Genomic DNA, 13693 nt, shown 5'->3' with positions numbered 1-13693 from the left:
GTGTCGAGTTAGGCATGCTTTCAGGGGGCCAGCAGGATCAGGCTATGACAGGTACCCCCCGAGATGCCACTGCCACTTGGTACCACTGAGTCTGCTTGACCCACCAGCCTGGGTTCCCTTTACACTGTACTGCCATGCAGCCTGTCAAACCCTTCCCCAGGCTTTAGACTGCACTCTACCAGCACACATACAGGTAGGGACACACCCAGCTGCAGCTATTCACACAAATGCTGGGATCAGCTCTGCATGGGAAGGCTTAGCAAAGGAATTGCCCAGCACTCAAGTGCACACCCCCCTCTAGAGAGTAAACCCAAAATTGTACTGTCTTGAACTGCACAGAGAACTATACAGCGTAAGCTCATGAAATTTGCCCCCTCCCTCAATGTGGAGAGGGATATACTCAGCTTTCTGCCCCAAGTTATGATTTCCACACACTGGTTTTAGACAAAACACAACAAAACAAAACAAGTTTATTAACTACAAAAGATAGATTTTAAGTTATTATAAGGGATAGCAAACAGATCAAAGCAGATTACCTAGCAAATGAAACAAACATGAAATCTAAGCTTAAAATACTAAAGAAACTGGTTACAAGTAGCAAATTCTCACCCTAAATGTTGTTTTAGGAAGATTGCAGAGATACTTGAAGGTCAGCTGCACTTGCCTGCAGCTTAAAACTTCAGATATTCCATTCACACGCTAGACATCCTTCTAGCTTGGGCTCAGTCCTTTTCCCCTAGTCCAGTCTTTGTTTCTTAGATGTTTACAGCAGTCATCTTGAGTGGGAATTCAGTGAAGATTGAACCATGATTATGTCACTCCCCTGCCTTAAATAGGTTTTACATATGGTGGGAATCCTGTGTCTTCCAGTATGATTCCCACCCCCAGTCAGTGGAAAAATACTAGTATTATCATGGAGTCCAGTATCAGGTGACTTGATCACATGACCCTGTAGCCATAACTCAGAGGCTGTTTGCAGAATCCTCAGGAAGGCTCCCCTGTGAGTGATTAGCATCTTCTAAGACTTACTGTTCTTCCTAGTGGCCCTTTCCAGCCAGCAGTCTAGACTGATTGCATTCTGTCTAGTGGGCATTTCCCGGGTGTAAACACATTTGTAATAGATGCATAGACAATATTTCTAACTTCTCAATTCTCAGATAAAAAAATGATACATGCATACAAATATGATAATCATATTCAGTAAAACATAACCTTTCCAATGATATCTCACATGCCTTATCTTGCACAAAATACATCATAATTATGCCATACTCATATCATAATAATATTACTATGAAGAATATGGGGTGTAATGTCACACAGGTAAAACAGGCAGGGAAATGCTAACTTCACTTGGCTGGAGGATTCTGCTGGGGCTTAGGCATGAGACAGACATCCAAGTGCCTTCTGGGGTGGCAGTGTGCCTGCCCAGAAGAAGAAATGTAGGGTATGTCTATACTGCAACGTAAATCAAGGATTAGTGGGACTCAAACCAGCATACCCTGGGTTAGAGAACCCAGGCTTCAGTATCTATACTGACTGTCAACCCCAGGTTAAGAATTTTCTAACCTGGGCTTTAATCCAGGGCTTTGGTGTCCACACTACAGCGCACAGCATCAAAAAGCTCCTTTGAGTACAGCTCCAGAATCTGCTGCAATTGTTCCTATGGCAAAGCCTCCTCTGGGACTGGTGTCAGGAGCAGAGTCACGTCACTGACTTCATTTGACTACTGCTGCTGCTCCCATCAGTCCCCATGTTGGATTCTGGGGCCAGCAGTGCACCATCCCAGCTGACCAGGTCGTCATGCACCACTGCTGGCTCAGTGCTTGGTATATTACCCAGCACCCGATCAAACTCATCATAAAATAGGCACCGTATCGCAGAGTTGGCTGAGGTGCAGTTCTGGTCCCTGTCTTCAACTGCTTAATCTGCTCCCTATAGTAGTCATTGGTCCAATCTATTTCCAGTGCTTCCTGCTTCTTTGCTATTTGCTGGTATGGTCATTCCTGGTACTCTTACTAAAACCCACCGTTCTGCTGGCCTCACACCAGAGATTAACTGAAATCTGGCTGTGCTCCCATGACCACGAAGCAGCATGCACTGCAAAGGACTGTGTCTGGTCGGTCTGCACTGCAAACACAGCAGGTTCTCTAAAGGTGTGTTTGCATCCTGGCAGTCAGAAAACAAGGGAAAGGTTAAATGCCGACATGCTCATATGTTCATCACATTTCTAGAGGGGCCCCCCAGGAAAGAAGATAAAAAGAAATGTGCGGGGTACAGGAATGTCTCCTCACTAATTACAGGTGAAGGCTTGCCCAGTAGAAATTTGCTGGATCTGCATCTGTAATCCCAGGCACCTCACCTGTGGCTCAGGTTTTAAGAGGAACTGTGTAACTGACTTCCCTGAGGGGAGCAGCCATACAGCTGACCTCTGGGATCAGAGAGAGGGGTGACTGAGGGTACCCCAATCCAGGTCCCACTATTGCAAAATATTTTTCTTGTTGTATTTGTGAAAACTAACTCTGTCCCTTTAAGGCGGGATGGGGGGGGGGTGTTCTTCCAAGCATTCTGGTGTCAGTGAATATGCTAATGAATGATCTGACAAAGGGGAGGAGACAATCACTTCCCAGGCAGGTAAACCCCTCCCAACAGCTAAGCATCAAACACTGAGTAATGCGGGTGAGCAATTCAAAGGAATCCCAGGAGGGGGGTGGATTCTTCGCATGGTCTTAACTCTGGAGGGGAAACGCAACTCCACAGGGGGTGGGCCAGTAACATACAAGGTCCACATACACCCTTTCCTTGCCAAAACCCCAAAGACATACCTATACTAAGAACTTTTACTGAGGGGGTGAGAAATACAATAAATGCTGAACAAACTAGATTGTCAAAACAGAAGATGTGGTATGATCATCATATTTGGAAGCGCCTCCCTGTCATGAATTCTCTAAAAAAGAAAAGGAGTACTTGTGGCACCTTAGAGACTAACAAATTTATTAGAGCATAAGCTTTCGTGAGCTACAGCTCACTTCCAGGTTAACCTGGAAATCCTGGACGCCCCATCATCTCAGGCATTGGCACCCTGACAGCAGGATTGTCTGGCTATGTAGACTCCCTCCTCAGGCCCTTCGTTACCAGCACTCCCAGCTATCTTCGAGACACCACCGATTTCCTGAGGAAACTACAGTCCATTGGTGATCTTCCTAAAAACACCATCCTAGCCACTATGGATGTAGAAGCCCTCTACACCAACATTCCACACAAAGATGGACTACAAGCCGTCAGGAACAGTATCCCCAATACTGTCACGGCTAACCTGGTGGCAGAACTTTGTGACTTTGTCCTGACCCATAACTATTTCACATTTGGTGACAATGTATACCTTCAAATCAGCGGCACTGCGATGGGTACCCGCATGGCCCCACAGTATGCCAACATTTTTATGGCTGACTTAGAACAACGCTTCCTCAGCTCTCGTTCCCTAATGCCCCTACTCTACTTGCGCTACATTGATGACATCTTCATCATCTGGACCCATGGAAAAGAAGCTCTTGAGGAATTCCACCATGATTTCAACAATTTCCATCCCACCATCAACCTCAGCCTGGACCAGTCCACACAAGAGATCCACTTCCTGGACACTACGGTGCTAATAAGCGATGGTCACATAAACACCACCCTATATCGGAAACCTACTGACCGCTATTCCTACCTACATGCCTCTAGCTTTCATCCAGATCATACCACTCAATCCATTGTCTACAGCCAAGCGCTACGATATAACCGCATTTGCTCCAACCCCTCAGACAGAGACAAACACCTACAAGATCTCTATCATGCATTCCTACAACTACAGTACCCACCTGCTGAAGTGAAGAAACAGATTGACAGAGCCAGAAGAGTACCCAGAAGTCACCTACTACAGGACAGGCCCAACAAAGAAAACAACAGAACGCCACTAGCCATCACCTTCAGCCCCCAACTAAAACCCCTCCAACGCATCATCAAGGATCTACAACCTATCCTGAAGGACGAGCCATCGCTCTCTCAGATCTTGGGAGACAGACCAGTCCTTGCTTACAGACAGCCCCCCAATCTGAAGCAAATACTCACCAGCAACCACACACCACACAACAGAACCACTAACCCAGGAACCTATCCTTGCAACAAAGCCCGTTGCCAACTCTGTCCACATATCTATTCAGGGGATACCATCATAGGGCCTAATCACATCAGCCACACCATCAGAGGCTCGTTCACCTGTGCATCTACCAATGTGATATATGCCATCATGTGCCAGCAATGCCCCTCTGCCATGTACATTGGCCAAACTGGACAGTCTCTACGTAAAAGAATGAATGGACACAAATCAGACGTCAAGAATTATAACATTCAAAAACCAGTTGGAGAACACTTCAATCTCTCTGGTCACTCGATCACAGACCTAAGAGTGGGTATACTTCAACAAAAAAGCTTCAAAAACAGACTCCAACGAGAGACTGCTGAATTGGAATTAATTTGCAAACTGGATACAATTAACTTAGGCTTGAATAGAGACTGGGAATGGATAAGTCATTACACAAAGTAAAACTATTTCCCCATGGTATTTCTCCCTCCCACCCCACCCCCCACTGTTCCTCTGATATTCTTGTTAACTGCTGGAATTAGCCTACCTGCTTGTCACCATGAAAGGTTTTCCTCCTTCCCCCCCCTGCTGTTGGTGATGGCTTATCTTAAGTGATCACTCTCCTTACAGTGTGTATGATAAACCCATTGTTTCATGTTCTCTGTGTGTGTGTATATAAATCTCTCCTCTGTTTTTTCCACCAAATGCATCCGATGAAGTGAGCTGTAGCTCACGAAAGCTTATGCTCTAATAAATTTGTTAGTCTCTAAGGTGCCACAAGTACTCCTTTTCTTTTTGCGAATACAGACTAACACAGCTGCTACTCTGAAACCTATGAATTCTCTAGTAATTCTATGCCTCTTACTACATGATCTGTGATTTAAGACAAAGAATTTGATATTGGTGATACCCCTGTGCTCCCTAGAGAGGAATCTATCCCCTGTTCAGCTGTGGGCTCATCAACTGGCAAATCATGGGATAGAGAGGACGAAGGAAGTCTGTCCATGGGATCTTGGGGTACTCTTGGAAGACTCCCAGGACCTGAGTCCACACTTGCAAAGCAATAGGGTTAAACTCTGGGTCCCAACTTGACTCAGTCTTGAGCCCTCCACCCCCACAAGGTCCCAGGACCTCGGTCTGAGCTGAAACTGAGAGATTTGTGTGTAGATGGAAATGGGGTTTGGCCTCAAGTCTGAGCCCAGGCTTACATTGCAGTGAGGCACTTTGGGGACTTGAATGGTGAATTTAGGCATTTTAGGTGCCTCCAGGGTTAGGCTTCCATTTAGCAGGGGTTTAGAGGATCTCAGTGGTGCCTGAAGTTTGGCTTTAGGCATTTACATTGGGAGTTCGGTACTAAGACCTTTTGTGGATCTGGGCCTTAGTCACCCTGTGCCTCAGTTCCCCATCTGTAAAATGGAGATGTTAGTACCTCACCAGGGGTGTTGTAAGGTGCACAGATGCCATGGTGATGGACGCCATGTAAATACCATGGGTACCATTCACTCCATAGTTAAGAGGCAGTTCAGATTCCATTTTAAGTCCCTGAAACCCCATGACACTCATTGTAGGAGGGGAGATGAAATCCAGTGGAGCTCCAGGTTGTGAGACTGTTGTGCAGAAGAGTCCCATCTCCTCCCCAAATACACGCTGGTGTTCTGGAATTCTAACCACTGTAGCTGTGCCTTAGTTCTGGAAGGTACTGGTTGCACTCGATTGGCATACAGGTGGATGTTTGCCCCCACCCCTCCCCCCATACTATCCCATGCAGCCGTTCGAACTAGCCTATGGGAGGTTACCACAGAGACCCTTTCTGCTGTGTGTCTATGGCAGTGGTTTTCAAAGTTTTTTTCTGGTGACCTAGCTGAAGAAAATTGTTGATGCCTGCAACCCAACAGAGCTGGGGATGAGGGGTCTGGGGTGTGGGAGGGGCTCAGGGCTGGGGCAGAAGGTTGGGGTGCAGGGGTGAATCTGTGGGGTGGGGCCAGGAATGAGGGGTTCAGGGCATGGGAGGGGGCTCTGGGCTGGGGCAGGGGGTTGGGGTGTGGTAGGGGGTCAGGGCTCTGAGCTGGGGGTACAGGCTCAGGGGTGGGGCTGGGGATGAGGGGTTTGGGGTGCAGGAAGGGTTTCTGGGTTGGGGGGGCTCAGGGCTGGGGCAGGGGATTGGAGCACACACTTGGGGTGCGGACTTACCTCCGGTGGCTCCCAGTCAGCAGCGCAGCTGGGGTACAGAGGCAGCAGGAAGCAGCCAGCAGCAGGTCTGGTTCCTTGGAAGAGGCGCACAAGACGCTTCACATGACTCTCACCTGCAAGCACCGCCCCCCTCCCCCATTCCCATTGGCTGGCAACCGGCCAATGGGAGTGCAGATCCAGTGCTTGGGGTAGGGGCAGTGCACGGAGCCCCATGGCCCCCCTGCCTAGAAGCCAGACCTGCTGCTGGCCACTTCCAGGGCCCAGTGCAGTGTCAAAACAGGTAAGGACTAGCCTGCCTTAGCCAGGCAGCACCGCTGATGGGACTTTTAATGTCCCGATCGGTGGAGCTGACCAGAGCAACCCAGTGCCTGACATGCTGCGACCCAGTACTGGGTCTGACCCGAAGTTTAAAAAATGCTGCTCTAAGGTACTGATGTCCCTCTGTGGCCACTCTGCCACTAAACTCCAGTGCTAACCCTAAGTAGAGGTTTAATAGTGTGGAGAGCCATAGATAAATTCACAGTCCTTTAACTGGAGGGGCGGAACTTAGAATAAAATAATTAATACTGATGCATATTTATTTTTGTATTTTTTTCAGAGAAACTTGCAGCTGAACTTAGTAAGTCTCATACTCTCTCCCCCTACAATAATATATTTTTCACAAATTTGTATCCTCATAAGTGTGTTTGTTTGGAGTTTTATTGTTTAGTTTAACTATTTTTCTGATGTGGGTTAATATTAAGCATGAGAAATTTCACACCAAGAATAATTTTTAAAACTCTTACATTCTTTGAATAGAAATGCCTAGTTAGCCTCAACTTTAGTACCAACAATGTAATGTAATAAAGGTATGAGGTGCAACATGTGACATGAAGGTTATAATGTTACTCCCTGTGACTACAAATGGACTGGGATCTAGCCTGAAGTAAAAGTTTTGCAATATAATTTTACTGCATCAGCAGGGAAACTGGTTATAATTTATTAACATGTATATGTACAGTTAATGAGAATTTGTATAATGAAGCCAGTTTAAATATGTACCTTCTGAGAGAGAATGACTGATAATATATTGGAGCTGATTGGGTTCAGAAAAAAATTGAAAATTCCACAGGAATATGTCAATTGTGCCAATATTTAAAGATTTTTCTAATGGAAAATCAAAACGAAATGTTTTGTTTTGGATTGGGTCAACATTAACCTATGTCCACCTGAGCCATCATCATACCCACTGGAAGTTGTAGTTGGGCTAGAGTGCATCACCTGTGATGCACTTTGGTCTCTGTTAAGGGTTTCCCTTTGCCCTTCCCCTGGTTTTTGTCACACTGATGAAAGCAGAAGACCAGAAGTCCGAAGTGCAGGCAATGCAGTGTTTATGGGGGTTAATCAGGCAAGCATATCCATAGCTCTGCACACTGGCAGAGCCTTTTTTCCCAGTGTCCCAGTTTCCCCTTCCTTAGCAGGCATAATTATATCTGTAGTGCTCACCCTTGGTCCCACCCCTTACAATTTATGGTCACGTACCTTTTTGAAGGGTCTTGGGTCTGAGGGCTTCAGTACCACCTCTTTTGTATCCCATGGGAGGGGTAAGGAGTGACTTTGTGTTTTGGTCATGGACAGGCATTTCTTTGGTTTTTAGTGTTTCTTATACCTTCCCCCCATCACCCTCGCCCCTCCTGACTGGTTGCTTGACCTCGTCTTGGGAGAGGAGTTGAGGCAGGACTGTCCTTCAAGTTTATGATTGTATATTACATTTCACCATACCCAGCAACACTTTAGCTCTATCTCTTATCTCTTTTCCTCCCATCTGTTTGTGAGCAGATGCAGCATACAGTGTCTTTGTTCACACATATTAGTAAGGATATAAAAATATCAAAAGTCAAATGGGCAAACAAGACCCAAAATTCTATCTCAGGCAAATATACAGGCCTGAATCCCACATTATCATCACTAACACTCCTAACAGTCTCTCCTCTGGTGAAGCTTGTAGGCATGAGTAACCTTAGCAACATCTCCCATGAACCAGCTTAGTATGTCATGCAGACCCAGATTAATGTCAAAGCAAACCAAAACTACATGTTTCATTTTAGGGTCAAACATTTCATTTTGATTCAGGAATTACAAAATATTTGTTCTGCAAGAAGTTTTGATATCTCAACGTTTCGCCCTGATTCAGGACAAAAACAAATGTCAATATATCAGAACTTCCCTCATGATGTAAATTCCATTTTTAGATCAGCTCTGCTGTTTATATTGTGGTAAATGTTTACTAGGATTAAGAACTAAATTTTCCTCCAATCAATCGTTTTGTACAATATTGAATCTTATTTATATAGTATTTGTTCAGTCAGTTTCTCATCTCTTATTATGTGGCTTCTTTTAGGATGGAGAAGAGTCCTCACTCACTCAGGTAATTCAAGATCACATATTACCATTGTCCAAATTCCATCATCCAGGAGGAAATGTGCCTCCTTTTCCTTGAATGTGTGAAGGGAGCAGGGTTTGATGGTTCAGGGAAGATCTCACTCTCAATCTGTATTTCACAGAACACTGAGGTGTTTAATTATAGCCTAGTATGTCTAAATGTCGTAACAACTATTTCTCCATTTTGCCCTCTGCTTGCATGTGCACCACCCACTACAATGCCATCTTGGAGTACTCTATGAAGCCAGTGGCAGGCACATCTCTCTAGCCCATACTACAGAGCCAAGGCTATGTTTGCTTCTGCCAGCCAAACAACTGCATGTTGTTGCTGTTTTTTTCTAACTCTTTTTCAGCCCTTGGTGCATGGGAGAGAGCTCATTTGGAACAGAGCCATGGTCTGTGAAAGAGAAGTAGATTGAATTCTGAGTCTAGTACCTAAATCTTCATAGAGTAGTAAAAGAGAAAATAGGGCATGGGGGAGATAAAATATAAATAGTGACAAGAACTCTGGTTCTAGATGTTAAAGAGGGACCCAGAGCCCAGTGAAGAAATGACAGCTTGGTGAATGGAGACGAGTAACTGCTACTTTTCATAATCCATTGCTTCCCAAACTGGAGGCCATTATTGCAGAGGATAAGGAGACAAGACGTGGGGGAATGGAGAAAACTTTTACAACACTTTTTCTGCACCCATTTGGCTGCAGTTTCACCAGTGGGGCCGAGAGCCACAAAGGGACTTAGGCATTGTCTTAGCCTCACAATGCCCAACTTTCAGGTACCTAGACAATCACAGGAACACAGTAATCCACAAAGCCTGAGTTAGGCACCAAGGCTTCCTACACAATGAATGGGGAGAGATGGGCACCAGTCCCAGCTGCATGGAGGTGCCTATCTCTGCTTTCAGAGTAGCAGCCGTGTTAGTCTGTATTCGCAAAAAGAAAAGGAGTACTTGTGGCACCTTAGAGACTAACAAATTTATTTGAGCATAAGCTTTCGTGAGCTACAGCTCACTTCATCAGATGCATTTGGTGGAAAATACAGTGGGGAGATTTATATACACACACAGAGAACATGAAACAATGGGTTTTATCATACACACTGTAAGGAGAGTGATCACTTAAGATGAGCCATCACCAGCAGCAGGGGCGGGAAAGGAGGAAAACCTTTCATGGTGACAAGCAAGGTAGGCTATTTCCAGCAGTTAACAAGAACATCTGAGGAACAGTGGGGGGTGGGATGGGGTGGGGGGGGGAGAAATAACATGTGGAAATAGTTTTACTTTGTGTAATGACTCATCCATTCCCAGTCTCTATTCAAGCCTAAGTTAATTGTATCCAGTTTGCAAATTAATTCCAATTCAGCAGTCTCTCGTTGGAGTCTGTTTTTGAAGTTTTTTTGTTGAAGGATAGCCACCCTCAGGTCTGTAATCGAGTGACCGGAGAGATTGAAGTGTTCTCCGACTGGTTTTTGAATGTTAGAATTCTTGACGTCTGATTTGTGTCCATTTATTCTTTTATGTAGAGACTGTCTAGTTTGACCAATGTACATGGCAGAGGGGCATTGCTGGCACATGATGGCATATATCACATTGGTAGATGCGCAGGTGAACGAGCCTCTGATAGTGTGGCTGATGTGATTAGGCCCTATGATGGTGTCCCCTGAATAGATATGTGGACAGAGTTGGCAATGGGCTTTGTTGCAAGGATAGGTTCCTGGGTTAGTGGTTCTGTTGTATGGTGTATGGTTGCTGGTGAGTATTTGCTTCAGGTTGGGGGGCTGTCTGTAAGGAAGGACTGGCCTGTCTCCCAAGATCTGTGAGAGTGATGGATCATCCTTCAGGAAAGGTTGTAGATCCTTGTAGAGGTTTTAGTTGGGGGCTGAAGGTGATGGCTAGTGGCGTTCTGTTATTTTCTTTGTTGGGCCTGTCCTGTAGTAGGTGACTTCTGGGTACTCTTCTGGCTCTGTCAATCTGTTTCTTCACTTCAGCAGGTGGGTATTGTAGTTGTAAGAATGCATGATAGAGATCTTGTAGGTGTTTGCCTCTGTCTGAGGGGTTGGAGCAAATGCAGTTATATCGTAGAGCTTGGCTGTAGACAATGGATCGTGTGGTATGATCTGGATGAAAGCTAGAGGCATGTAGGTAAGAATAGCAGTCAGTAGGTTTCCGATATAGGGTGGTGTTTATGTGACCATCGCATATTAGCACCATAGTGTCCAGGAAGTGGATCTCTTGTGTGGACTGGTCCAGGCTGAGGTTGATGGTGGGATGGAAATTGTTGAAATCATAGTGAAATTGTGAATCACTGCTTGTGATCCACAGCCTGAAGTTCCTCTCCTGCAGTCAGGTAGCTAGTTGCCTAAACCACTTCTTGTGACACGGAGTTAGGTGCCTGCATAGCCCCACACCAAATGGCCAGAGGTAGGAGGTTTTAGCCCCATGGTTAGGGCACTTGAATGGGGTATGGGAGACCCCTGGTCAAGTCCACCCTCTGCCTGATGAGGAGAAGGGATCTGAATAGGTGTTTCCCATCTCTCAGGTGAGTGCCCTAACCACTGAACTACAGAGTGTGTTTCACTCCTCCCCTGGCCCAGTTAATATTTAATTATTCAGTTATTAAATTGTAGTTGTATGAGTTCAATAAAAGAGAGTCCCACCCTATCAGAATGTCCCATATTCCAATGGTTGGGGCACTCACCTGGGAGGTGGGAGATTCCTATTCAAATCCTTTTTCCTCATTAGGTAGAAGTGGAACTTTAACCAGAGCTCTCCCACATCCCATGTGAGTACCTAATCACTGGGCCAAAGGCTGTAAGGAAACACCTTCCCTTTCCTCACCCACGGGCTGCTTTGTGTGAAGTTAGGCAGCCTCTCAACACATCTACTTGATCGTGCCCCACAGATGAGATAGACATTTCTCTGCCTGTCTTCAGCTCATTCATCATAACTTTCTTCTTCTTCTTCTTCTTCTTCTTCTTCTTGAAGACTGAGGTGTTTAATACCTTTTTGCTTCAGTCTTCACTAAAAAGTTTAATTGTGACCAGATACTTAACACAATTAATAGGAAGGAACACAAGCCAAAATAGAGAAAGAACAGATTAAAGAGCATTTAGATAACATATGTATTCAAGTCTGCATGGTCTGATGAAATTCATCTTAGGGTACTTAAGGAACTAGCTGAAGCAATCTCAGAATCACTAGTGATTATCTTTGAGAACTCATGGAGGTTTCAGAGCTTCTCCCCATTCAGAGCCGGGTAAATCCTGGAGGAAGGAGATTCACTGATTCACTCTCCAGCTGGGGAAGATTCTGTCACTGACATGATCAAACCCTTCCCAGGGATGAGCTCTGCCTCTAACAATTTGAATTTTTTCTCTCTCTCCTCAGAGAATTTGATTGTGGATCCAGACACGGCTCATCCCCAGCTCATCCTGTCTGAGGATTGGAAACGTGTGAGATGGAGAGACACACGACAGGATCTGCCCAACAATCCTGAGAGATTTGACTCTAGGGCCTGTGTGCTGGGCCTCGAGGGATTCACCTCCGGGAGCCATTACTGGGAGGTGGAGGTGGGGGCTGGGAGAGGCTGGGCTGTGGGGGTCGCCAGAGCGTCTGTAAAGAGGAAGGGATGGATCAAGCGTAATCCTGAGGAGGGGATCTGGGCTGTGGACTATGAATGGAGTGGTCATTATCGGGCTCTGACTTCTCCTAGGACCTGCTTGCCTTTGAGTGAGGTCCTCAGGAAGCTTGGGATTTATCTGGACTATGAACGGGGGCAGGTGACAGTTTTTGATGCTGATAAAGAGGCCCCGATCTTCACTTTCCCAACAGCCTCTTTCAACCGAGAGAGAGTCTTTCCTTTACTTTGGCTGTGGGGTACTGAATCTGAGCTCAGACTGTGCCCCTGACTTGGGATGATGGGGTGGGGATCAGCCATTAGACCCATTAAATGAGGCCACAGACATCCCAGTCTCTCTGACTCTGGAGTCCCAATGTCTCTGCACTGTCAAAATCAGGTGTAATTAATAGGCTGTTCAGTGCTGTTGCACCCCAAGCTCCTGAAGTTACTCAGTATTTCAGCAAGTACATCCAGACTCAATGCACGCACTGAAAGGCTATTTTCTCTAGCACTTAGTGTGTCCTTCTGGGCTCTCAGGGAGATTTTACTTGGGCTGGAAGAAAGGAAAGGTTGCCAGTGCCCTAGGTACAGAAGCATCCAGTAGATGGTTAAGGCTGTTCAGACTTAGTGTGTTCAGTCCTCCAGTCCTCTGTTAGCAGCAATTTGGTATTATGCATGTTTCATGAACAGGATCAGTCTGTGGTGTGCTCCGTTTGGGGGGCCCTCTGTGTTATCCTCCTGCTATTGCATGTTCTACCCAGCTCCAGTCGGAACCTGAATCTCGACTATATGAGTGTGACACTGTACCTCAGGGGAACACCCTACACCTCTGTGTTCATCCTTATAATATGATTGTGTGGTATCTAATGCAAAGTTTGTCATGTCAGGTGTCTTCGGAAGGCTCATGATGCACTGAGCATTGTTGTTACAGTAATGTTATAGTAATTGTTGTTATAGTAATGTTATAGGTTGTAATTTCATGTATATAGTTATGAGGCTGAAAATGTGTCCTCATGGCTTAAAACAAGTCCAGGCAAAAACTCTCCAAGAGCAGAGGGGCACTTCACACCTCATCAAGGCATGGATTATATGGCTTCCAGAGTCAAGGATTGGAGTGACCTAGCAGATCACTGATCCAGATAACACAAGGGGAACGTAACAATGAGTTTAGGGTTATGCCTTTTGGATTAATAAATTCAGGGGCTACCTCTCAATGGCTTGTCAATGAGGTGCTGTATATCCTATATAGATACAAACATTTGCCAGAGCTATATAGATTGCTTGGTTATTTTCAGTATCTCCTGGCAAGGCCACGTAAACCATGTTGTGGGAATTGTACT

General features: G+C 45.7%; 2 protein-coding genes across 9 annotated transcripts in view; both read left to right on the top strand.

The window, feature by feature from the left end:
* The window catches only part of LOC119842848 (butyrophilin subfamily 1 member A1-like), a 41851-nt gene extending 28571 nt beyond the window's left edge, over positions 1 to 13280 (top strand). For 6 of the 7 annotated variants that reach the window (XM_043496831.1, XM_043496832.1, XM_038371543.2 and 3 more), the window contains 3 exons: positions 6915 to 6935; positions 8697 to 8723; positions 12122 to 13280. In XM_043496831.1, the coding sequence (XP_043352766.1) occupies positions 6915 to 6935; positions 8697 to 8723; positions 12122 to 12642 (569 nt within the window). In that variant the 3' untranslated portion in view covers positions 12643 to 13280. The remainder of the gene's footprint in view (positions 1 to 6914; positions 6936 to 8696; positions 8724 to 12121) is intronic. The other variant, XM_043496829.1, reaches the window with a different exon arrangement.
* LOC119843012 (zinc finger protein RFP-like) overlaps positions 1 to 13693 on the top strand; it is a 163868-nt gene that overhangs the window by 97358 nt on the left and 52817 nt on the right. The gene's annotated exons all lie outside the window — the stretch shown is intronic.

The sequence above is a fragment of the Dermochelys coriacea genome, chromosome 14 (genome assembly GCF_009764565.3).
Source record: "Dermochelys coriacea isolate rDerCor1 chromosome 14, rDerCor1.pri.v4, whole genome shotgun sequence".
In the NCBI taxonomy this organism is placed as follows: Eukaryota; Metazoa; Chordata; order Testudines; family Dermochelyidae; genus Dermochelys; species Dermochelys coriacea.
The sequence above is the reverse complement of the archived record's forward strand: the minus strand, read 5'-3'. Positions and strand labels throughout refer to the sequence as shown.